This window comes from Pan troglodytes, chromosome 17 (genome assembly GCF_028858775.2).
Source record: "Pan troglodytes isolate AG18354 chromosome 17, NHGRI_mPanTro3-v2.0_pri, whole genome shotgun sequence".
Classification (NCBI taxonomy): Eukaryota; Metazoa; Chordata; class Mammalia; order Primates; family Hominidae; genus Pan; species Pan troglodytes.
The window spans coordinates 21,027,982-21,054,415 of NC_072415.2; the positions used below are offsets into that span (position 1 = coordinate 21,027,982).

At 42.7% G+C, this 26,434-nt stretch overlaps 1 protein-coding gene across 1 annotated transcript in view; it reads right to left on the minus strand.

The window, feature by feature from the left end:
* Positions 1 to 7,756: 7,756 nt before the first annotated feature.
* Positions 7,757 to 26,434, minus strand: part of RAB31 (RAB31, member RAS oncogene family) — a 153,595-nt gene continuing 134,917 nt past the window's right edge. The window contains exons 6-7 of the mRNA XM_523865.7: positions 24,589 to 24,698; positions 7,757 to 11,080 (exon numbers count right to left, since the gene is read on the minus strand). Of these exons, the coding sequence (XP_523865.3) occupies positions 10,983 to 11,080; positions 24,589 to 24,698 (208 nt within the window). The 3' untranslated portion in view covers positions 7,757 to 10,982. The remainder of the gene's footprint in view (positions 11,081 to 24,588; positions 24,699 to 26,434) is intronic.

A 26,434-nucleotide genomic window follows, 5' to 3' on the forward strand; every position in this document is an offset into this window, starting at 1 on the left:
AAGTGAAGGAGAACCGAGAAAGCTGCCACCTATGGTCTGCCAGGCCCACCTGGTGACACCAGTTTGGGCACTGGGTTCTCAGAAGCTAATTCAGGGCATCGGGCCCTACAAAGTCAAGATGGCTGGACCTTGATGCATGAGTCATTTCAAAAAAGCCAGTTAAGAACTTCACTGAGGGTTGAGTAATGGTTTCAACATCAAGGTCAGGGATACAGAAAAGATAAATCAAGCTGCCCAAACGGTAGGGTCAAGGAGAGTCACCCCAGCAGTTTTGGATCAGACCTTCCCATCAAAGCAGCAAGTCTCCTTTAATTGGGTGATTCAGCATTTCCAGCCTGAGCTGGTTAACCCTTAACTCCCCTGTCAAAACTTCCTCTTGAGATGCAACAATGGGTTTTGGAATAGGACATAGGACGGACCTCTGCATGAATGCACTTGCCCTCCTTATGTCCCTTAAGCTCTCCATGCTCCTTCTGTAAAAGGAGAACAATTTCACATCTATCTCAGATTTGTTTTGCGGGTAAAATGAGATACAGTTTGAAAGTAGCTCCTGGGAAATTTTCATTAATCATGGATCTCCTTTTCTTCATTCTTTTATTATGTGCAGCACTTATAATGAGAGAAAACAGTAGTAGCTGATCTTTGACTTTTGTCTCTCTTGATCAGAAAGTCTTGGGTAATTTACTTAACCTTCTGTGTCTGGGTTTCCTCACTTGTAAAGTGGAGATAATAGTGTCTGCCTCATAAAGGCTGTTGTAAAGATAAAAAGAGATAATATGATGTAAAGCCCCTAGAACTGTGTCTGGCACATAGCAAGCCCCTGTATTCATGTTGGCTGTTACTGTTTTTGAGCGCTTGCTTGGTGCCAGGGCCATAACAATTCTTCTGTAGCATAAACCCCATGGCTCCACTTGGGAGGTACCATGAGTGTGTCACCTTCCATGTGAATAGCATTCCCAAGAGCTGCCTGGGGCTCCCCGTGTGAAAGCCTCATCACACACACCCTCTCACTCGGTCCTCAGGACACACCTGAGGGTAAATACCACACGCTGACAATACTTTATACTCTGGGGGCAGATGTTTTCAGAACTCAGAACTTTGGATTTTACAAAGTAACATAGTATATCTATCACAGAACATTCCAGCAGTCAGCGGGAGGATCCTATCATGAAACACAGTAGTATTTCTGCAGCTAGATATACAAATACTCACTCCTGGTTGGATAAATAACGATTATAAAGAGCATCACGTCAGTTCAGGTTTGGTCCTGCTGCCAAATGAGTCCATGTCAAACTCAGGAAAAAAAAAATCTGTTTACAAAGCTTTTGGATTCTAGAAGTGTGTATGTGTGTGCATATGAATTACTACCTGCATTTTGCATATGAGGAAACTGAGGCTTAGAGGGACCAATCTGCCAACGGTCTCACTGCCAGCAGATTACAGAGCTGGGAGTCAGACATGGGTGGTCTGACTCCAGATGTCTTAATCTGCACACTGCACTGCCTCCCAATAAAAGAAAAAGGAACAGAACAAAAAAGAATATAGCAACTAAAAACCACAATGAGATAACATCTCACGCCAGTCAGAATGGTGGTTATTCAAAAGTCAGGAAACAATAGATGCTGGCGAGGCTGTGGAGAAATAGGAACGCTTTTACACTGTTGGCGAGAGTGAAATTAGTTCAACCATTGTGGAAGACAGTGGGACGATTCCTCAAGGATCTAGAACCAGAAATACCATTTGACTCAGCAATCCCATTGCTGAGTATATACCAAAAGGATTATAAATCATTCTACTATAAAGACACACCCACACACCTATGTTTATTGCAGCACTATTTACAATAGCAAAGACTTGGAACCAACCCAAATGCGGCAGGGCGCGGTGGCCCACGCCTGTAATCCCAGCACTTTGGGAGGCCGAGGTGGGCGGATCAGGAAGTCAGGAGATTGAGACAATCCTGGCTAGTGCAGTGAAACCCCGTCTCTACTAAAAATGCAAAAAAAATTAGCCAGGCATGGGGGTGGGCGCCTGTAGTCCCAGCTGCTTGGGAGGCTGAGGCAGGAGAATGGTGTGAACCCGGGAGGCGGAGCTTGCAGTGAGCTGAGATCGTGCCACTGCACTCCAGCCTGGGCGACAGAGCGAGACTCTGTCTAAAAAAAAAGAAAAAAGAAAAAAGAAAATGTGGCACATACACACCATGGGCTACTATGCAGCCATAAAAAAGAATGAGTTCATGTCCTTTTCAGGGACATGGATGAAGCTGGAAGCCGTCATTCTCAGCAAACTAACACAGGAACAGAAAATCAAACACTGCATGTTCTCACTCATGAGTGGAAGTTGAACGATGAGAACACATAGACCAGGGAGGGGAACAACACACACTGGGGCCTGTTGTGGGGTGGGGGGAAAGGGGAGGGTCAGCATTAGGACAAATACCTAGTGAATGCGAGGCTTAAAACCTAGATGATGGGTTGATAGATGCAGCAAACCACCATGGCACATGTATACCTACGTAACAAACCTGCACATCCTGCACATGTATCCTGGAACTTAAAGTATAAAAAAAAAAAAAAAGAAAGAAAGAAAAGAAAAGAAAAAAAAGAACGTAGCAACTAAGAGGACAGGGAAAAAGAACGCTTCTCAGCTTCAGGGCAAAGGCTGAAGCCTAGGACATCATCATAGCCACTCAGTTCCCTGTCCTAAGTGTCTTGCAAACAATGATTTCACTTCACGTTGACATTAACCCCGTGATGTGGATACTATTCCCATTTTATAAGAGGTAACTGAGGTTCAGAGAAACCAAGTAACTTGCTCAGAATCATTTGATGAGTAAGGGGTGGGGCTGACTCCCCAGTCCCTGGTTCCTACCCATGTGGTCAGAGTGCCTCCTCCAGTCACGCTGCTCTGTCTGCAGTTGAATGAACTCCTCATTCTTGCCATTCTCAGTTGTCTTGTCTTTTCCCTTCATTCTCTCCTTTGTAAGCTTGGTAATTGCAGAAATCTCATGAAGCATGAAAAACTAGTTCACCAGCTGACTCATAGTAGCACTCAATAAACACTTGTTGGATGGACGGATGGACAATTTTACAAAGATACGTGATAAGGTGCTTACCCAGGAACTCATGAATTTTCTGTCCCCCAACACACCCTCCCCCATTGCCAGATGTGTAGAAGGTTAGACCAGAATGATCCCACATCCCAGTATGCTCAGAACTACCCTTTACTCTTGCTGTCCCAGCAGCCCTTTTCACTCTCTAAAGTGCCCCAGACTAGGGGAAGAGTCTGGAACTAAACAGAAGATTCAGGAACCTAAAAGGGCAAGCCTGGGTGAAGTTGCTGTAAAGACATACTCCACCCACCACCCTCCTCCCACTGGCTGCAGCAAGAAAAGCACCGGAGACGCCCAGGCAGCTGACACTCAAGACGCCATCTAGGTAAGGCCCTGGAAGGCAGGCCCAGCCCCAGCTCTCCAAAAGGGATCCAGTCCCAGCTCTCCACCACCTCCTGGAACGGGGCCCATCTCTAGCTCTCCACCACCTCCTGGAAGGGGGCCCATCTCCAGTTCTCCACCACCTCCTGGAAAGGGATCCAGCCCCAGCTCTTCACCACCTCCTGGAAGGGAGCCCATCTCCAGCTCTCCACCACCTCCTGGAAGGTGACTCGTCTCCAGTTCTCCACCACCTCCTGGAAAGGGACCCATCTCCAGCTCTCCACCACCCCCTGGAAGGGATGCATCTCCAGTTCTCCGCCACCTCCTGGAAGCGACCCATCTCCAGCTCTCTGCCACTCCTGCAGGGGACCCATCTCCAGCCCTCTGCCACCTCCTGGAAGCGACCCATCTCCAGCTCTCTGCCACTCCTGCAGGGGACCCATCTCCAGCCCTCTGCCACCTCCTGGAAGGAGACCTACATCTCCAGCTGATATGGTTTGGCTGATATGATATGATTTGGCCCCACCCAAATCTCCTCTTGAATTGTAACTTCCACAATTCCCATGTGTCATGGGAGGAACCCAGTGGGACCTGACTGAATTATGGGGGCGGATCTTTCCTGTGTTGTTCTCATGATGCTGAGTGGGTCTCATAAGATCTGATGGTTTTAAAATGGGAGTTTCTTTGCACAAGCTGTCTCTCTGCCATCGACGTAAGATGTGACTTGCTCCTTGCCTTCCACTATGATTGTGAGGCCTCCCCAGCCATGTGGAACTGTAAGTCCATTAAATCTCTTTCTTTTGTAAATTGCCTAGTCTCGGATATGTCTTTATCAGCAGCATGAAAATGGACTAATACAAAGAATTGGTACCAGGAGTGGGGTGCTGCTGAAAAGGTACCCAAAAATGTGGAAGCGACTTTGGAACTGGGTAATAGCAGAGATTGGAACAGCTTGGAGGGCTCAGAAGAGGAAGGGAAAATGTGGGAAAGTTTGGAACTTCCTAGAGACTTGTTGAACGGCTTTGCCCAAAATGCTGATAGCAATATGGACAATAAAGTCCAGGCGGAGGTGGTCTTAGATGGAGATGGGGAACTTGTTGGCAACTGGAACAAAGGTGACTCTTGTTATGTTTTAGCAAAGAGACTGGCAGCATTTTGCCCTTGCCCTAGAGATTTCTGGAATTTTCAACTTGAGAGAGATGATTTAGGGTATCTGGCGGAAGAAATTTCTAAGCAGAAAAGCATTCAAGAGGTGACTTGGGTGCTGTTAAAGGCATTTGGTTTTATAAGGGAAGCAGAGCATAAAAGTTTAGAAAATTTGCAGTCTGGCAATGTGATAGAAAAGAAAATCCCATTTTCTAAGGAGAAATCCAAGCTGGCTGCAGAAATTTGCATAAGTAATGTGGAGCCAAATGTTCACACTCCCACCCAGTATCTCCCAGGTACTCTAGATGGGGTATGGAAGTGAACCTAGGGAGCCAAGTGTGTTAAGATGGGGGGACAGAGAGACCACTGTGGACCCTGTGACCAGAGGTGAAAGTGGGCATGGGGCTATCACCAGAGACCAGGCTGGATGAGTCAGACCTTCACAGAAGGCAAGAGGTGCCAGTGAGGGGCAGCAATTAGATACATCCCCTCCCTGTGGGTGCAATAAGCCCTCCAGAAGCTTCAACACATCCTTCTTTCCCATTCACTTATCCTGGAAGAAAGGGCAGAGGGTTAAATCCTGACAACAAGTTGAAGCCTAAGACAATAGAAGCCACTGTGAACAGCTGGAAGACTACATTCAGCTTTCTGGATCAGACAGAATGGGGCTCATGCCACATCATGAGGCCATGAAGAAGCACATGGAGAGGCACACCTGATGAGGAACGGAGGCTTCCTGCCAACAACCAGTGAGTGAGCCACCTCAGCAGCAGAATCCCAGCCCCAGTTCAGCCTTCAGATGACTGTAGCCCCAGATGACATCTGAAGACCCCTAGCCAGAACACTTAGCTAAGCCATTTTCAACTTCCTGCCCTCAGAAACTGTAAGATAATAATTGTTTATTGTTTTATGCCAATTTAAGTTTGGGGCAAAACAAATGTGTTTTGCAGTAATAGATAATATTTCTGTTATACACACACACATAAAGGTAAAATTAATTTCCAGAAATAGAAAAGTAGAATTAGTGTTGGGAGGCTGAGGTGGGCGGATCATGAGGTCAGGAGATCGAGACCATCCTGGCTAACACGGTGAAACCCCGTCTGTAATAAAAATACAAAAGATTAGCCGGGTGTGGTGGTGGGCACCTGTAGTCCCAGCTACTCGGGAGGCTGAGGCAGGAGAATGGCGTGAACCCAGGAGGCAGAGCTTGCAGTGAGTGGAGATCATGCCACTGCACTCCAGCCTGGGCAACAGAGTGAGACTCTTCTCAAAAAAAAAAAGAAAGAAAGAAAGAAAGAAAAATAGAATTAGTGGCTTATAGGATATGATAATTTCAAATGTTTTTGACATACATTGTCAAGCTGCTTTCTAGAAAGATTACACCAATTTATACTCTGACCAGCATATATGGGACTGCCTATTTTCAGGATACCAGGCAACACTTGGTGTTTTCAGTTTTTTAATAGAACACTGGAATGCAAGGGAGAAGATGGCTTCACATATGTACAAAAAGCCAGTTGCTGCAGTTATGTCTAGAAACTTGAGAGGAGACACTCTTGGAGATGAATGCTCATGAAATTGGGATGAAGTCTCTCCTCTTCCAACCTGCAAGTCTTGCTCTCTGGACAATACCTGCCAGAACAGGAACTATTTGAAGGAACAGGAACTATTTAGAGCAACCACAGGGAATGCTGGAGTCCAGCTGAACACAGCCTGAGCTCCTTGTCCTTGCTCTCCAGGGCACCCTCAATCCACCAGAGTTGTTTTGTAAAAATGTGCAAGTTGCCATGAAGGCCTCCCAGCCTCAGGGCATAAATCCTCAGACACTGGTTCTATTAAATACACCCCAAGGTGTGACAAAACAGTCGTGTGGGAGGGGGTGGTGGAAACCCTGTGCAGAGTGCTATTGACATAGAAGTCTGGGCTGCACAAAATCTGCCATCTGAATCCAATCACGGGATTATTTCCAAAAACATCTCCCAAAGTTGCTATACACAGGTAACCCCTTCTTAGTAAATGCAAAAGAAAGGCATGCTTTCTCATAAAATTGGAACACTGGGTCTCTTGTTGGTGATGGTGGGTGTTTCTAGTTTGATTACATGTTGGAAGCATTTCCTAGCAGGGGCCTCTGACAGCGTCTCCAATGCTGAGAACATGAAGGTGCTGCTTCTCTCCTCTTCACCTCCCACTTTCCCAGTCATCTAGATGTCAAATGAAGCTCTGCAGAGAAAACGTAAGCCCCACAAGGGCATGAATGTGAAAGTGTGTGTGTGTGTGTGTGTGTGTGTGTGTGTGTGTTGGTGGCAGGTAGTGGGGGCTGAGACAACGGAGGAGACGGGATGGGAGTGAGTATACCTCATCAAAGTAACTGACTTGGCAAATACACTTATGAAATCTTTCTTGCATATTAAAGAAGTCACCCTCATCCTTTATTGTTTTTCTTGTCTCCATTCCCCTTCCTCTTTGAAAAACGAAACACACAGAAAAATATAAAGGCTAATAAAACACACACCTTGAAATGACCAAATGTTATCCTTTTGTCGTATCGGCTTCAGATTTTTCTATCATGAAGTAGATACAAATGACAGATAGTTACACCTCCTTCGTTCTCCCTGATCCTGTTCACTTCTCTCCCTCCCCTTAGGTAAGGACCATCATGAAGTTCCTGTTTTACTTTCTAATTCTTTTAGCACACAAACACATTCATACACAATGTCTGAATTATTGTTCTGTGTGAGTTGACATGCATTGGTACTTATTCAGCTTGCTGTATTCACTCAGCCAGGGCCACAGGTTGGTTGCCCAGGCGATGCACTGCACAGTTCCTGAGGGTTGCATTCATACAGGCCACTATGATGGCTCCCTTGGGGATGTGCAGGATGGCAGCCTGCACTCCAAACTCTGTTTTTGAGATCAATGTTGATGCATGATAGTGAGTTCATTTTCATTACCTGATAGCTTTCATCATGTGGCTGGGCCGCATTTCATTTTTCCATTTCCTTAGTGGAAGGCAACATTTTGCTACTGCAAACAGTGTTTCAGGGAACATCCTTATGCATGTCTGCATATGTGCAGGTGCACACATTTCCCTGGGGAATCATCATTCTCTGTTTGAGTTAACTGTGATTTTAAAAAAAATGATTCTACTGAACAGTGTAATAAGAAAAAGACAAATGGTAAAACTGAAAATATTTATTAGTATGAATCAGTGTGTGTTAAACCAAAAATAAAACAGATACAATTAGGCATTGTTGATGGAAATGCTTTACTACAGAATAGAATACATGGCGGAAAGGTCCTAGCTGACTGCAGCGGTGTCTTGTATGTGCAAGAACTGGGTCCAGCCCAGATGGAAGCTCTTTACAAAAACACGAGAAAAAGGAGCAGTTTGCACAACAGGGCAGCACCACTGGACTACAGGGTCTGGTTTCAACAATGATGTTAAAACAGTAAGCTAGATGCCCAGTCGGTCTGAATACAGTTCAGAGCTCTTTAATTTATAAGCTAGCTCACCATTCAACTTGCCATGAGCATTGCAAACAGTGAGAACTGGAGCCCACACAAAAAAGCTCAGTTTCAGCCACCGCATGCCAAGGTCCTTGACTGTAGAGGAAATATTTCAGTCATCCAAACCTTTCTCAGAAAATGAACTCAGTTTCCACTGGGGCACAGCCCTTATTGTTAGCTAAAAGTTAGTTTCGGGCCTTCAACCTTTTAGTCTGCAAGGTAACGTCATATTCAACTGCCTAATGTGCCGTTTTTAACCATAAAATGGCAAGTCAATTATGTGGCAATGTAAAATGCTTGTACAACTCCACTGCCATTCTCAGAGATTTCCATTGGGAAGCCATGCCTACTTTATATTAACACATGGCTAGGGGCCAAACTCAGCCAGTGAAATGGATTACATGTCGGAGTAACACATATACAATCATATTTACACAGATACACACTCATGCCACACATGAAAGAAAAAAAAAAAGGAGAAGGAACAAATTTTGGAAAACGATGCCAAGGATGCTACACTACATGAAACTACATGACTTTTTTTAGCAACAGTAATTTCCAGGCCTTTACATAATATTACATGGTTATGGTTCAATTATTAGACAGCCAGGAAGTAATCCCGAGCCAAAACAAAGGAAGGTTGTAAAGCCTCATTGTAGACAAGGCCTGAGCATCCACAGAGAAGATACAATGTTTATGTGAATCCTGGTGTGCCCAAGTGTGATCTACTCTCTTCACTGACTACTCTGAGTGCTGATGAGAATATATATATTATCCTCTGACTGGCTTGAATAGCTAAGGCAATACAGAAAGGTAACAGAGTGGCTTCACACCCTCATGTGCTTCTGAAATAAAACCATGGGCTCATTAGTGGGTAGCTCACTATGTGTGGCTAAGACTAGACATTTTATGCAAAACACAACCACTGCAAACCCAGCCCAAAGATGCAAAACTCTCAGCTAGGATACTTACCCCTCAGCTAAAAAACCTGAACAGCTATCTAGAGATAAACCCAGGTTCTCAGGGAAAACTGGATGAGGAAAGGTTACAAAATAAGCCTGCAAGTCAGCTGGAAAGAGGTCACTTCAATTTTCAACTCTTTTTTTTTTTTTTTTTTTACCTTTGGCAAGGGGTATGATCATTTCTTGGCCTGCAAGCACAATCATGCCAACCATTAATGTGGACAATGTGGAAAAAACCCTAAAAATCCCTGCAAAGCCCCTGTCAAGACATCCAAATGCCGCTTGCTAACAGTTTTTGAGGTACCTATTTGGGAGAGCCAAGTGGAACTCTTGAAGCAAAATAAGTGTTTCCCAGCCTTCACATCCTAACACTGTCAATGAACTCTCTTAAGTTGAGTGAAGTGGAAGCGTGCTGAGTTACTGAAGTGCCAGGTCTTTAATCCAATCAGCTCACAACCTCTTTCCTGACTTTTGCAATATAGATTGTCAATAAAGGTTAGCTGTCCCTTGAATGCTCATGGCAAAGAAGGTACCAGCTGGCCCTGGCTAGCACACAGCATGATTAACCATTTCTGAGCACCAATCCTAATGTCCTTTAAGAATCACCCCCTAATATAAGCCCTGGCAGGAAATCAGCTGCTTCTTGATCCCAACTTTTTATGAAAGTTAGAATGGTAATAGAATTTGAATTTTCAGTAGGAAACAGTTCTCTTCCTTTCCACGCTTCTTCTTCCTTGACTTCCTTTGGATTCAAACATCTTTAATTGAGCAGACAGGGAATCTGAAAAGGAAGGTTTTCATCGGAGCCCATTCTCAGTTCCTTGGCATTCTAGGGTCAGACCTCTGGTTAGCCCTAAAACCCTTCTCCTCAAGCTAGAAACATAAAAATACTTTTTCTGATTTTGTAGTTTTTTGGGGTCTAGAATTTTAAAGTGTTGACACTTCCTCTGGCTGGCTTTCCTGTAACCTATTATTAATTGTTATTATTAGAAGTTTGCCCAATGATTTAGATTCAAACATTAAATTTAATTCTAGTTAATTCTCTTCCCCTAGATATGACACCAAGAGATATTCTCTTAGTAAAATAATACTATGTGCGTTAAACTTCTCTAAGAGAGGACGAATGTATTCCTGCGGAGGAGATGCATGTCAGGTGGTCTCTTGAATAATGTGTATGTCCTGCATCTCTCACCACTTACATAGTGATTACTTAAATCACTCTTTCAAACTAGGCCACCCAATCCCAAAATTATATGCAATAATTTAGTTTGATTTGGTTTGTTTGGGTATATATGACCATAACTTAGAAAAATTGTTCACCAATTAAAAGTGGTGTAGACAACAGTTTCTAATACACTTTTCCTGGCTTCTGTAATAACTCAAGTCTCAGTCTGAGTGATGGTCCATTGACACTTCTCTGATTTCCTCCAAAAAGTAATAAATAAAGGCTTACTTCCAAAGCTAGCTAAAAACTAACCTCCTGAACTAAATTTGCCTTTCAGTGAAGGTTGGTTAGGTAACAAAGGCAATGACGCTGAAGTTACTGGAATTTGGATAGGTAGCACAGGAAATCCAAGTGGAATGCCACTTTAGAATCCCATACACATAATAAGGCAGTAAGACTTTTGTACACATCCAACAATTTTTAAAGGTTTTTTTTTTTTTTTTTTAGCAAAAATGCAACTACATCCCCTCCATGTGCATTTCATACACTAAAGGCCATTTTGTGGTGGTGTGGTGGGTTTTCCCAGGGTTTTCTAAAATCCTTTTCAGGTACATTTCCTGCCCCGCCCCCTGCAGGTCTTCCAGGATGCAAAGCCAGTGTGCTCACTCTTCTCAAAGTGAGGTGCCAGGCCACCGAGCGTAGGGTCCTTCAGCAGTGCACAGGATGTGGGCTCTGGCTTCTTCAAGTACCGTGGACCACGGCCCTTGGGTCAACAGCACCGGCGGCTGGCTTGCATGGTTGGCTTCTCAACTTTGATTGTTCCATTGTTTCCATTTTCATGGGGGTCCAAGGGTGGGATCTGGCGGCCTGCAACAAAAAGGAGGCCAAGGGTGAGTTCCCTTTCCTACAGCCAACACTGCACACACAGATTTTCACCCTGCTTCAACACTCCTGCTTAATATTTGGGCTGTGCACAAAATAAAGGTGTTCCTGGAGGGGCTCCTTTCTCCTTCCTTCCTTTCCTTCCTCCCTTCCTTCTTCCTATCCTTTCCTCCCTAGTTCTGCTGCATGAAGCCTAATTCATGGGCTTAGGAAGTTCAGCTAAGGAACAGTCCAGCAGTTTCCTGGTGGTGTGGAATTCCTGGGCTAGGAAGATCCACTCCTGGGGGCAGTTCCCATCCAGCCTCCGCTCATCAGTGCACTCTTCCCTCTCCCTGCCTTCCCAGAGACCCATCCTGGTTTAATGAGCGGCTTTCATGGTACCGTGACTTCAACAGTAACAGTGAGTACTCATCCATCTTTTCTGCTTCTCAAAATAGAAATAGATTTGAATTGTAATCTTCCTAGCAGTGTCATTTATTAACACTTAGCTCATCATCCCTCATCCTGCCAATGCATTTAGATCATTAACTGGAAAGCCCTACAGAGACACTTTTCATAGGAAACAGTATTTTAATGTCATCCACAAGTAATCTTATTTTTACTTAACTTAATTTTAAAAATTATCAGAAAGTCTCTATAAATAAACACAAAATCAAAATTGAACAGGCAATGGAAGGGGCCAGGGAGATGACAGCTAAAGGGTATGGGTTTCTTTATGAGGTGATTTTTCTAAAATTGACTGTGCTGATGGCTGCACAGATCTGTGAATATACCAACACCACCGAATTGTACATTTGAAATGGGTGAAATGTATGGTATGTGAATTTTACCTCAATAAAGTTGTTTTCTGAAAAAAGGCAATGGAATCTGGAAATAACCTTAGTAGCTCCCAGTTTTCAAAGATTTTCACAAACACCATCCTCACCTCGCCCTGTGAATTTGATGTAATGGTCGTTATTATCACCATTTCACTGTGACTCGAGAACTTGAGCACTTTGCTGAAGGTCCCATCAATAACAGGCAGTAGTACAGCTGGTGCTTTGATTATAATCTACACCTTGACTTCCTGATGGGTCGCAAGGCCTGTGCTCTTCCCACTGAACCACATTAGGTCTCTTTGCTACTTTTCTATGCCCCTTGAAAAAGGCATGAAACACTAGCTCTAAAATGAGGATTTTGTTTTATTCTTGAGACAGGGTCTCACTCTGTCACCCAGGCTGAAGTGCAGTGGCTTGATCATGGCTTACTGCAACCTCGAATTCTGGGGCTAAAGGGATCCTCCCACCTCAACCTTCTGAGTAGCTGGGACTATAGGTGTGCGCCATCATGCCCCGATAAATTTTTTTTTTTTTTTGTAGAGATAGGGTCTTGCTATGTTGCCCAGGCTGGTCTCAAACTCCTGGCCTCAAGTGATCCTCTCACCTTGGTCTCCTAAAGTGCTGAGATTACAGGTATGAGCCACCAGGCCTAGGCTAAAATGAATATCTATATCTATCTATCTATCTATCTATCTATCTATCTATCATCTATCTATCTATCTATCTATCTATCTATCTATCTATCTATCTATATTATTGGCTAGTTAGTGTATTCATTTGCTAAGGAACCAGTAATTAGAAGTGGAAGGGAAATTGGTTCTAAAGACAAAGTCTTTTTTTTTTTTTTTGGTTGTGGTATTGATTTATTTTTCCCCAGCACATCTTAAAAATCACACATGGGCATTTGCTTAGAAAACAGTACAGTCTAAGAAAACCAGTAAGAGGAGAATCTGAACACACACTGATAGCACGGAATACTGACTATGCGTTGGGCCCTGACAAAGTCTTTTAATGCAAGTGGGTGTTACCTAATGACAATATAGAGCACCAAAACACCCCAGCAGAGGTGCATTTCCACAAGGGACAAAAAGAGTTGATTTCAAAGGTAATAATACATTGTGTAGATCAGATGGTATAGACAGTCACCAAAGCTTCAGCATAAAGATGAAGGTCACCAGCATTTAACTCCAAACTCAAAAGTAATAGTAGAGATCTTCATTTGATGATGAAGCAAATGAAAAGTTTGCAACAATTTCTGCAGCTGTGGCTTTTGCCATTTTGTGTAGCCAACAGAGATCTACAGAGCTTTTGCAGGACATCTCCAAAAACTTCAGTCCCAATCCAGGAGGAAAGGAGACCGTAAGTATGAATTTTCCTTTTCTGGACATGCTATTCTTTTAAATTTATCACAATTAAAAGGGAGTAAACAAAATGCCTCTTCTACTTGGTCAACCTTAAGTGATAAATAGAGAAGGAAGTCTCCAATGACTACCAGTACTCTTTAAAGATCTAGCCAAGTCAGATCTTGCCAATAAAGAGTTACTTACTCCTGAAGAGAAAGGGGTGACAGTGTCGAGTTACATCATTATTGAAGTTAGTAATATTTCAGGAGCCTCCTGAGTGTGTTACACACTGCAATCAGGACTTTTGCTTTCGCACCTGAAATATTTTTGGACAGTACTATAATTCTCATGGGTACAGCTGTTGCCCTAGTTAGCCAAGAGCTGTTTACTTATCAGTAAAAGGAGTTGACATTTTAGCATTTTTCACTGTATCAAAATCAACATTCTATGTTAACATCAAAACTTTGTGCTGTCCTTATGCTAATCCTAATGTTAGCAAAACAGCATTAGCTTTTTAGCCCTCCATGACTTTATTTCCCTCATGTCTTGTTTTCATAAGTTTTTTGCTTTGGAAAGTACACAAATTAAAGAAAAAGTTTATATGTAAGACAGTTATTAAAGTGACAAAAGTATAATGAAAATCTAGAAACGAAGAGCGTACAGATAGCAAAGTAGGATGCCAGGAAGGTCTGTCCACACCTTTCCCCGCTTTCCGCCACCTCCTTCCTCTTTGCTGCTTCTCATTTCTCTCCCCAGTCAACAATGAGCACTGATGCATAGAATGCAAAATTGAGGAAGGCCTGGCTCTGTCTCAAGAAGACTCCCCTCCTGCATGTTTTGAACTCTTAGCAGCACTCCTGAATCAGCTGTTGAACATGGCTTCTTAGGAGTGCCAGGTTCTTTTATCTTCAGAATATTCAAAATTTCACTTATTAGAGTAAAATATTTCTCAGACTTCATTTTTCTCCTTTGGTAGAAAGAGTTTTGAGATGTGAGAGAGTCAGCATTCCAGTTCAATGAACTTGGACCAGTTATTTAAAACCTCCGAGCCTTCCTTTGTTCACCTATAGAACGAATGTGGGAAAGGAACACACACAGCCGTCACTAAAAGGGGAGGAACAAATGATGATGGAGGGAGTCCCCAGCAGTTGAGGGCTTCTGGGCACGGCTCATGGGTTTTGCATGGCGGGGAGAAATGCTGTGTGATTCATGGTCACGGTCAATTCTCAGGGTTCAGTTAGTGGACCGGGACCCAACTCATCTACAAAACTCTCAGCCTGGGATAAGTCACACACATGCCAACCTTAAACACAGGGAGAAGGAAATGCTTCCACGCAGAGAAAGAGAAAAGCCAGATCATAACAATGAGGCCGGCACCTTTAAAAGGAGAAGGGAGCCTGCACCAGGAAACCAGAACGCAAAACAAGAAAGCAAACCCCGAACGCAAACCCCGATCTTAGGGCCTAAGGTATTCAGAATTTACCGGAAGGTTCAAGGCACTTACACAAAGGCATGGTTTTGGAAAATGGCCATGGCTTTCTGTACCAAGGTGATCACCTTGGAACTCTGTTGAATCAGTATTATTTACACAGGCATAGAGCAGGACAAAAATATATACAAAAACATCTGAAAAGGCTCTGAGCCTAGTCTGTAGGTTTCCACTCTTACAAAATGTGCTCTAAGTAGTCAGCCTCCAGAACAAGTTGTCCTTGAGCATAAATTTGAGGCCAGAGTGTTTATTTTAATAGGGTTTGGATTTTGTAAGATGCTGTCTAGGAGAAGTTTAAAAGACTTTTTTTTTTGAAGTTCAGTTTTCCTGAAAGTTGACAGCCTAGAGGAAACGCAGGTTTTAGAAATGATTCCACAGGAACACAGTATGTGAAAACAAATTCCTAGCCTGTAAGTTTTATTCTGGCTCGGAACTGGGCTGTCATGCATTTACACACAACAAAAATAAAACAGCAAGCTTAGCTGGGGCTGTTCCCTTTCCCCGTGGACCAGCTATTTCCTGCGCAAGCGCTGATTCTCCCACTAACCATTCCACTGTATGTAATTCTTCTCTCCTTTCATTCCACTTCCAGTATTTACTTGGCTTGGTTATCTTTTGTTTGGTGTTAGCAATGCTGGCAGTTGCTGTGTAACATCCATTTCTTGATCTGATTTTCTGAATCATCTAGATGAGTAACTTGACCAAGTTTGCTAGGACTTGGCAGTATTCACTCTTGATAATGACCTTTAGCCTCTAGCCATGTAGAGAGGGGGTCTCTGGAACACGGCAACGACTCACGATCATGGAACATCGCCCTAATAATGCAGAACTGGGGGACACACACACGCTACTTGAAGTTATTCCCTATCACTGTCCTCTTGCTGCCATAAAGAAGACAACATTAGGATTACTAGAAGGCCCTGAATATTAGGATAAAGAGGAACGCGCTACATGCTATAAAGGACTGGAATGGATTCTCAGGTGGGAAGCTCATTGGGTCAGGAGGCCTGGAAAGCCCAGGTCAGGGGTTAGGTGAGCCTTAAGTGTGCCATGGGGAAGCAGGAAGCACAGATGGAAAGGGAAACTGTGGAAGATGCTTGGCAGGAGGTGACAACTGCCTGGAGGCAGGAGAGTCAAGACAGAGACCAAAAAGCCTGAAGTTAAAAGTCTAGGGAGGTAAAGAAGTGGTGATGCACCTGCACGAGGGGAATCAGGGGAGGTCACAATTGCTCCAAAATGCTGAGGTGTCCAACAAGGAGGGACTTAAGCTACTTTAAAATCATTAGGCTTCCCCCCACGTTCTCAGCAAACTAACACAGGAACAGAAAACCAAACACCACGTGTTCTCACTCATAAGTGGGAGTTGAACAACGAGAACACATGGACACAGGGCGGAGAACATCACACACCAGGACCTGTCGAGGGGTTGGGGGCGGGGGAGCGAGAGCATTAGGACAAATACCTAATGCATGCAGGGCTTAAAACCTAGATGACGGGTTGATACCTGCAGCAAACCACTATGGCATATGTATACCTGTGTAACAAACCTGCATGTTCTGCATATGTATCCTGGAATTTAAAGTTAAAAAGAAAAAAAGAAAACCTTAAAAAAAAATCATTAGGCTTCCCTACGACTCAAAGGCACCTTTCCCTTTCTTTCTTTAATTGATAAAGTTTATTTATTTATTTTTTGAGCAGTTTTTGGTTTATGGAAAAAAATTGAGTGAAAAATAGAGAATTGGCATATACCTTCCTCTCCTCATCTTCAATTTCTCCCATTTTTAACATCTTAGTTTAGTGGAACATTTGTAACAACTGATGAACCAACATTTGCTGAAGACATTACTATTAAGGATAGTCTATAGTTCACAGGAGGGTTCCGTTTTGGCACTGTATATTTTATGGGTTTTGATAAACATGTAATAACATGTATCCTCCTTTATAGTATCAGACAGAACAGTTTCACTGCCCTAAAAATCCTGTGACCCACCAATTCATCCCTTCCCCAACAACCCACAGCAACCACTGATCTTTTCACTGACTCCACAATTTTGTCTTCTCCAGAGTGTCATGTAGTTGGAGTCATACAATGTGTAGCCTTTTCAGATTGGCTCCTTTCACTCAGCAATATGCATTTAAGGTTCTTCCACATTTTTTATGGTTTGATAGCTCATTTTCTTTTTATCCCTTATAATATTCCATTATATGGATGTATCCCTTTAATTTTTTTTATTTTAACATTTAGAAATTATAAGACAGAAAAAGCACAAATCAAAAGGGAAAAAATCTGACAAACTACACTTCATCAATAACTAAAAACCTCTTTTCTCCAAACAACACTGTCAAGAAAATGAAGACAAGCCACAGCTTGGGAGAAAATAATTGAAAAACAAATATCTGATAAAAAATATGTATCCAAAATATATAAGTAACCTTTAGAACTCAACAATAAGAAGACAAACGACCCATTACAAAATGGGTAAAATTTGAAGAGGCTCTTCACCAAGTTATACAAATTGAAAACAAGCTCATGAAAAGACACTCAACATTACTAGTCATTAGGAAAATGCAAACAAAAATCACAATGAGATACCACTATACTTCCTTTCGAATGGTTAATATTTTACAAACCGACAGTACCAAGCGTTGACAAGGACTTGGAGCAACTGGAACTCCCACACATTGGTGGTGGTAACATACTGTAGTAAAACCACTTGGAAGACAGTTTGGCATTCTAATCTTAGAAAGTTAAAAACACACCTACCAGATAAGACAGCCATTCCAATCCATAGTATTTACACACACAAAGACTTGTACATGAATACTCATAGCACCTTTACTGGTTATCACCCAAAACTGAAAACAATCCAAATGCCAGGTGAATAGATTAACAAATTGTGGTTTATGCATGCAATGGAATACTATTCAGGAAAAAAAAAAAGGAACTCAGCAAAATCCATATTTTCTCAAACTCTGCAGGAAAACTGATCTAATTTCTTGGATAAACAAATTGCATAAGGGGAAAAAAAGAAAGATGGAATGGAAAGCTATTGCTTAAGAGAGGCCTAAAAGACACACCAACTAATCCCAGCATGTGGAGATTATTTCCATTCTGATGTAAACAAATGGTAACATGCAAACAAAGAAACCATTTATGACAACTATGAACTTTTTGGAAATTTGACCACCGACTGTTTATTTGATGATAGTAATTAATATGATAACAGCATTCTGGTTATTAATATGATAACATAGTTGTCATTGTTTAAAAATATTATGGACAAAATATTTATAGATTAAATTAGATGTCTGAGATTCTCTTCAAAATAATACAGGTGGTGAGCACAGGATGGGATAAAGATGGCACAAGCTTGGTTTTGAGTATACAATGGTTCACTATATTATTCAGTGCACTTGTGTATATGTTTGAAATTTTACATAATAAAGTGTTTTTTAAGTTCCCTGGAATCTGACCATCATGAAACAACCACTGTTAACATTTTGATATGTATCCTTCCAAGAAGGATATATTCTTGGAATAATATTTATCATTATATATATTGAAATATATTATGAAATATATGAAATATGATATTGAAATATATTATGAAATATATGAAATATGATATTGAAATATATTATGAAATATATGAAATATGATATTGAAATAGATTATGAAATATTATGAAATAGGAGATATATTGTGAAATAAGGATATTATATGAACTGCTCTGTAACTTCCATTTCACGCTCAATGATTGATCTTTTTATGTCAGTAAACAAAGATTTATGTCATCCTTTTGAATCACTTGTTTATATGGGTGTACCATGATTTCTTAAAAACTATTTCCTAACTTTTGGACAGTTCAGTAATTTCCTGTTTTCTGCTATCATGAATAATGTTACAATAAACCACGCTGTGCAATGGGACATGATATAGACAAGCTAAGAGCATGTGCCCCAGAGCCTGCCTGCCTGTCTCTCACTTATTAGCTAATAAGTGCCCTGGGGAAAGTTACAAGCCTCTCCAGGCCTCAATTTCCTCATCTGTAAAACAGGGATGATAACAGTGCCTACTTCACAGGATCAAGGGTGCATTAATGAGCTAAGTATATATTTCAGCAATTGCAACAAAAGCACAGAATCAGAGCTCCATACATATTAAACCTTGTTATTATGTTTGCACACCTGAACAATTTCTTCTTTAGAATTGCTGGAATAAAAGACATGCCTTTTGAGACCCAACTTGCCCATATGCCGAAATGACATTATTTTACATTCACTAAATTAACTTTCTTGGTGTAAGAAAGTCTGTCCACTTTCTTAAGTGGATTGCATTTGGTAAATTAACTTTTTTGGGGGTGAGAAAGTGGACAAACTTTGTCTTTGTCCTTTCCTTGTTCCTTAACTGCTAAACTTACCTTCACCTTACAGCTTGCTGACTATTATAAAATCTGCAAACCTTTTGCTTTGCTTTAAAATTACTTTAACCTGCTACTAACTAAAGGTGCCTAGAGCACAACACTCTGTGAACAAATGTTTCCAGAACGAGACATGATCACTACCCACAAGTCTTAACTTGTTGTCTTTCATATTAACACCCTATTCCAATTTTCCAAGCCAATATGCTTGTACCTCTAAATATATTTACCTTATTTATTTATTTTAGAGATAGGATCTCGTTCTGTTGCCCAGGCTGCAGGGCGGTGGCACAGTCATAGCTCACTGCAGCCTCAAACTCCTGGGCCCAAGTGATCCTCCTGCCTCAGTCTCCAGAGTAGCTGGGACTACAGGTGCACACCGCCATGCCCATATATTCACCTTAATAAAACAAATGTTTCTCACCTTGCTTTCAAACTAACAACAAATATAAAACCTAGTCTAATGTCTCTAGTGTCTCCAAGTGTAATTTTCAGGAGAAAGTCCTGCTTTCTCTGCCACAGTCAACATTTAAATTAACTGGAGCAAAATGCATAGCTATTTTGCTGGGTTCCACCCCAATCCAGACATTTTTCTGCTAAGCCTGCAGCTCCACCTCTCTTTGCCCTCAGGAAAAGTTAAAATACTTTTAAAGAGATATTCGAGTTAAGTAATTAAAATCCACAAACCAGCTGGCCATGGTGGCACACACCTGTAATCCCAGCACTTTGGGAAGCCAAGGCGGGAGGACCACTTGAGCCCAGGAGTTCAAGACCAGCCTGGACAATACAGCGAGACCTCATCTCTAAAAATAAAAAAATAATAATAATCTACAAACCAAAACTTGGGTTCACCACAATCCAGAATCCTATATGCTAGGCTCATAACCAAATCCAGCCCAGATCACTTGTTCCTATGCCAATCCTCCTCATTCCGGCAAACAGAACCCGGGGATGACTCTTGGTAACGCTGTCTTCCTCATTCCCCATCTCCTTCCAGTGTTATTGGTTCTTCTGGAAGAAGATTTCTGAAATCCAGCTCCACTTCCTCTACCCTCGTCCAAGCCACTTCTCTCCTGGATTATTACAATCGCATGCCAACTGATTGAGACATGCGGAGACTTTCCTCCTTTTAAGTGTGATCTTTTTTTGTAAATGTAAATTGGACACTCTGCACTCCTGCTTTAAAAGCTTGAGGGGCTTCCAATTGTTTCAGAGTATCACCCTTACTCCCATGGCAAGGCCCTGCTGAGTCTCTAACCACAACTTCCTACAGCACTCCTTGCTCTTCCTTAAAAGCACCACGCCATTTCCTGCCTTGGGACTTGGCTCCTGCGGTTTGCTCTGCCTGATAGCTCTTTGCCCACTGGCCTTTTCTCGTTTTTCAGGTCCAGCTTAAAATCATTTCCCCGGGGAGGCCTTCCTCACCCAATCTAAAGCCACTCCCTCGCCCCATAGTAACCTCTCACAGTGCACTCCTTCGCCGCGCAGCACCGATTACCAAGAGTCACCAGACACCGATCTGACTCTGCCCACAGCTGTCTCCCCCTCTCCACTGTCACTGCGCCTTGTCACCGTGCTGTCCCCAGGGTCTAGCATGGCACCTACCCATAAAAGAGTACAGTATATATTTGTGAATAAACGAATCAAGAGTAAGTAGGCTTGTCTAATTTGCTGTTCTTCAACCTTAAATTCCCAGAGAAAAGTGATTACATTTCACTTTATATCATGAGATGAGGACGGAGATCCAAATTCAAAGCCCCGAATTTAGCACCATTCCATTTATTAGTCTCAGCTTTATGGGTAATACAAAAGACAAGCTCCCAAAGAACTTGCAATCTCCCTAGAAGAACAGACACATACCCAAACGCTTGGAGAATCATTTAAAGATAAAATATGTTTAAGTGTCAAAATGGCAGAACAAACCAAAAGTAACCTCAAGTTTTTACTTTTCTTCCTTGGGTGTAAGAACCCAAGGAAAAAAAATAAACAAACCCTGGGTAGAAATGCGTGGAAGAGAATTAGCCACATGCAGGCGACAAAGTAGGTCTAAAAATGTGATTTAGAAAAGGGTGCCTGGAGGAATACCAATCAGACGACAATATATTATATGAGGAGGACAAACTGCACAGACCACCCCAAACAGAGCAGCACCTAAATCCTTTACAGGGTAGCTTCAGTCTTTAAAAAGATAACATATTTTGTGAGCAGTCTCCAGTTAGACACTGTATTTGCCAATGTTCAGAAAACACAGTTGTCTCATTTCTGGTTTATGAACACTATGGGACTGTAAAAGAGAAACATTCATCTCTTCATCCGAGTCAATGTGAATTAATTTTGTTTAAGCACACCTTTTTAAAGGGCTTTTATTTTCACAGCTCCTTAACTTTTTATTGCATCTTTTCTCCAGGCATAGTCGACTGTGGAACATTGCTTTGGGAAGCCTAGGTGTCAGCAATATGTAGTTCTATTTTAAGCTCAGGGAGGAGCACATGTAATATAAGTAGGAACAGGGAAAAGAAAAATAAATGAAAAGTCTGCTGCAATATATTTAGGTGTACTTGGAATTGTGTTTTAAATTAACCTGCAATTAGGCTACAGAACCCCATTCTGAAGAAATTCACCTGAAGGAGAAAAGAGGCAAAAGATAGGCACCAGTGCTTACGCATGCAGATAGACAGGCGGACAGATGGACAGACAGACGGATGGACAGATAGACAGATGAATAGACAGATGTACAGATGAATAGATAGATAGATGGACAGATGGATAGACAGATGGACAGCTAGAGAGATGGATATACACACAGATGGACAGAAGGACAGACAGAGACAGACAGGCAGATGGACAGATAGACAGCCAAATGGACAGATGGACAGACAGAGAGAGGGAAAGATGGATAGCCAGACAGACAGACAGATGGATAGCCAGACAGATGGACAGACTGAGGTTTTGCCATGGCTGTGTATTTACAAGCTTTCTTTGTCAAGGCAGTTACAACCAAAGTATAATAAAACAGAAACAAACAATTGTTTATGTGACATGAAAGATGAGGTGATATGGGTATTTGATGGCTTATATAGGAATTGATTACTTTGAAACCATAATTACCCATGTTTGAACAAAGCACTTGTTTTTTCATAAAGTAGACCACCAGGATCTGAGGAATTAACCTGTTCAAAGTCCCTGTCACACACAGGAAGGGATTTATACTGGATAAATGTCTTTTAAGTTATTACTACAAGCCATGTGTGGTGGCTCACACCTGTAATCCTGGCACTTTGGGAGGCCGATGGGGGAAGATTGCTTGAGCTCAGGAGATTGAGACCAGCCTAGGCAACATGGCGAGACCTTGATTCTACTAAAAATCCAAAAATTTAGCTGAGTGTGGTGGTGCACACCTATAGTCCCAGCTACCCAGGTGGCTGAGGTCGGAGGATTGCTTGAGCCCAGGAGGTGGAGGCTGCAGTGAGCTATGATTGCACCACTGCACTCCAGCCTGAGCAACAAAGACTCTGTCTCAGAAAAAAAAAGAAAAAAGATATTAGTACAGTACTTCCTACTCAGGCTTCTTCTCTTTCGGGTCCTTATTTGATATTTTTAAATTTTAATAATGACTTTCATAAACTTCAGAAAGCCTCCCAGCTGCTGCAGAGACCTCAAGCTCAAGCTCAGGTCATACAAGGCACCAGGCTCCCCTGGCTGACCACTGCTATCTGTGCTGGGGGTCTTCCAAGGCCAGGGAGCTAAGGAGGAGGAGGGGGCTCTGCGGAATACACGGGGCTGTAAGGATGGAAGGTGCTAAGGCAATCGTCCTCAGGAGCTATCTAGCTTCATTCATTAAAACCACCTGTAAAAACAAAATGTTTCATAGCTGAACATAGCAGAAGAGCCTAATGCCACCAGAAGAGAATGAGTTTAATCTGAGGAAATGTGAGGCTAATGTAATGAGTTCGAGCCCAAACTTAGATGTCACCCAGAGTGACACAACTCCAGAGAGCATCTGCACCCACTGACCATGATGGAGAAGGGAGAGGAATGTGGGGACACGGGGTTTCCCACATGAAATTCGAGCCCTAGCCTGCTAGAGTTCAGCCATTCAGGGCAAGGAGCCTGAAACCATTCTGTTGAGAGTAAGAAATCAAAGGAGGAAAGAAAGGGAAGGTGGAAAGAAGGGAAGGGGGTGAAGACCCCAGTGAAGGAAAGGGCCAGCGGCTGGGGAGGGGAGGCTCCAAGCCATTCTTTTGCACATTTCTTTTGCATATCTCTGCATAGTGTAGGTAAGACAGGTCAGAATTCCCCATCTCCAACGAATTCTCCATCAAGCCAACATAAACAAAAGATTCCCTCCTGTGGGTTCTTGGAGTCTAAAGTAATGCACTCAAACCAGTTAAACAGAAATCAAAACTGTTCTGGGAAGCCACGGCTTCTCTGACTTTGAGAGCTCTGCCAAAAACGATCTCAGGCAGGAAAGAGATCAAACCATCAGTTTCCCTTCTGGAGTTGTCTAGAGCTAAGATATTTGAGGACAATTACTGTTTTGGGGTTCAACTCCTCCTAAGGTGGCTATTCCAGGAACTTCAGGGCCAGCATTTCATCAGACACCTGTACTTCTCCCAACGTCCCTGATAATGCTCCGGTCGAAATTTCCTGAGGGTGTCTCAGAGCAGTTTTCCCAGATGGCTGTCAGCAGGGACTTCTCTGGCAGAATCCGGAACAGAATGACACAACCAGAGAACTTATGAAGGTTAAATCTGTTGAGCTGGAAGCCTCACAGCTGGAGATAGATGTGTTGGCAGAGCCATTAGCTGGGAACCAGCTCTGGTTGATAAGGTTATTCCCGGGGAGCCGGCATACAGTGAGCATAACAGGACCCAGCACTGGGACCAGGAAGGAGGCTATCACCCTCCCTAATTAGCTCACCAGACACAAGGGGTACCTGTACACGCCAACTCTGTATCCAATTCCCAATTTCAGGTCACACAGGATGGAGACATTACTTTTTGTAGGAGATTATCAGGCAAAAAAAGTTACTGGAAGGTTCCCTCAGTTTACCTAGAGTCATCCCATCTAATGGGTGACCTTGAGTTCTATACCTTGTCTATTTTATTTCTCCTCCTAACATAAAATGCTACAGAATGCATAATTTTCAATTAAAATAAATTTTATTTTTGCAACAGGATTACTTCATTTTAATTTACAGAACTCAGAGTGAACAGGTTCCAGTACAGAATCATGGAAATCTAGAATCGAGAGGATAATAGAAGTGGGTATTAACAACTGCATAGCTGTAGATTTTGTATCCATGGCATCGGATAAATTCACACAGAGGAAAAGTTCACTTCAGAGTTCTAAAATGTTATCCTTTGACTCCCAGAAGCATGAAAATGCAAGTTGGGCTGAAAACCCAATTTCAGGTACTTACTGATTCCTTGAAAGAGCTCTTCGATATTAATAGCATTTTTTGCACTTGTCTCAACCACGATGGCACCTATGGATTCAGCGTATTCCTTAGCATCCTTCAGGGGAACCTCCCTGGAAAAGAGGTCAAATGTAGACAGGAAATGAATGTTAGTTTGTAAAATACAAATCACCCAAAAGACCAAACAGCTTGTGCGGCAACAGCTCCTTTATCTTCTTGTAGAATCATAATTCAATCACTCAGCAAGAATGGACACCTAGTATGAGTGAGAGTTTTTAAAGTTTAAAACCCAGTCTCTGGCATCCATGAAGAGAAGATATGCATATATAAAATAGTGTTCCTGCTCCCACAGAAGAATTCCAGAACAGCAGGGAAAACCATGACGAATATGGCAGTACACATTTCAGCTTTCAGAGCTACAGCTGATTTCAACTTTTTTCCCCATTACATGACTCAATATTTAAAAACACCAAACCTCTGTTAGTATGTTTGTGCACACATGCTTTTGTGAAACTTTTTACATATTATCTTTCACAAATCAGAGAAAATATGCAATGTGCTGTGACAGTTTGGAAACGAGCATGGTTATACCGACCATGGCTACAATACAGGATGGCATATCTGGACTTTCATCTGTAAAAGGATGTTCTCACAAAGGTTTTAGGGCATGAACTCTATTTAAATGAACAATTAAAAAAAAATCTCCTTGGGAGGCTGAGGCAGGAGAATGGCGTGAACCCAGGAAGCGGAGCTTGCAGTGAGCCGAGATCACACCACTGCACTCCAGCCTGGGTGACAGAGCAAGACTCCGTCTCAAACAAAACAAAACAAAACAAAACTCACCTGAACGCACCTGATTTCATCTGATCTTGGAAGCTAGGCAGGGTCAGGCCTGGCTAGTACTTGGATGGGGTCTACGGCCATACCACCCTAAAAAAATCTACTGACCTCTTTTCAATGTGAAAATGCTGTGGTGGATCCAAAGATAAAAAAGATGCAGTTCCTATTCTCCAGCAGCTGCTGCATGCCAGTCCCTCTCCCAGGGGCCAGAGAAAACACAGGTTCTGCCTTCTGGCACCTGTGCTTTAGAACACAGACAAACAGGGCTCATCCAGGGGCACTCTAATCCACAACACCGCGACATAAAGTGCTTCAGGAGCAGAGGGGCAGAAAGTGATGTGTTCTGTTCAATGGACCCCAGGAAGATGCCCAGAGGTGGTCACCTTAAGTGTGGCCATGAAGGCTAGGCAAATGCAGGTCAGACTCTGGGATGGGACAGCCTGAGCAGAGGCCCAGAGACAGGAGAGTGCACACATTCCCGGAGATTATTAAAAGTTGATTCTGCACCCAGCACTGCTGGGGGTGTTATGGCGGATTTGCAAATGAATGACACGGGCCCGAATGGAGAGAATGTCAGAGAGGTTGGAGCTGAGAGAGGGAGGCACATCATGTCTGTCTATACCCAGAGGCCACTGAAGGACAGGAAGTGACAGGGTCAGCTCCACAGTCTAGGAAAAAATGGTGCATAGAATGGATGGAGGTGAGGAGAAGAATCTGGAAGCTCCTCTAATGCTGCAGGCAAGAGTATCACAATCCTCGACCAGAAGGATTGCTATTGGAAAAGAGAAGGAAGACACAAAATCAAAACAGGGACAGAGAGTGATGGGACAGCGCCCACCTCCCCGCCCCTTCCTCCACCTGCCTCAGAGCCTGTAAATGGCTTCAAGAGGTTTAAAGTTACCAAGGAAATTCTACTTTGGCATTCAAATTCCTATGGGACTCAAACCATATGCGGGGAAGACCCTTCAGTCCTAGCTGGAAAAGCGCCTAACTAGGGTCTACCATGTTA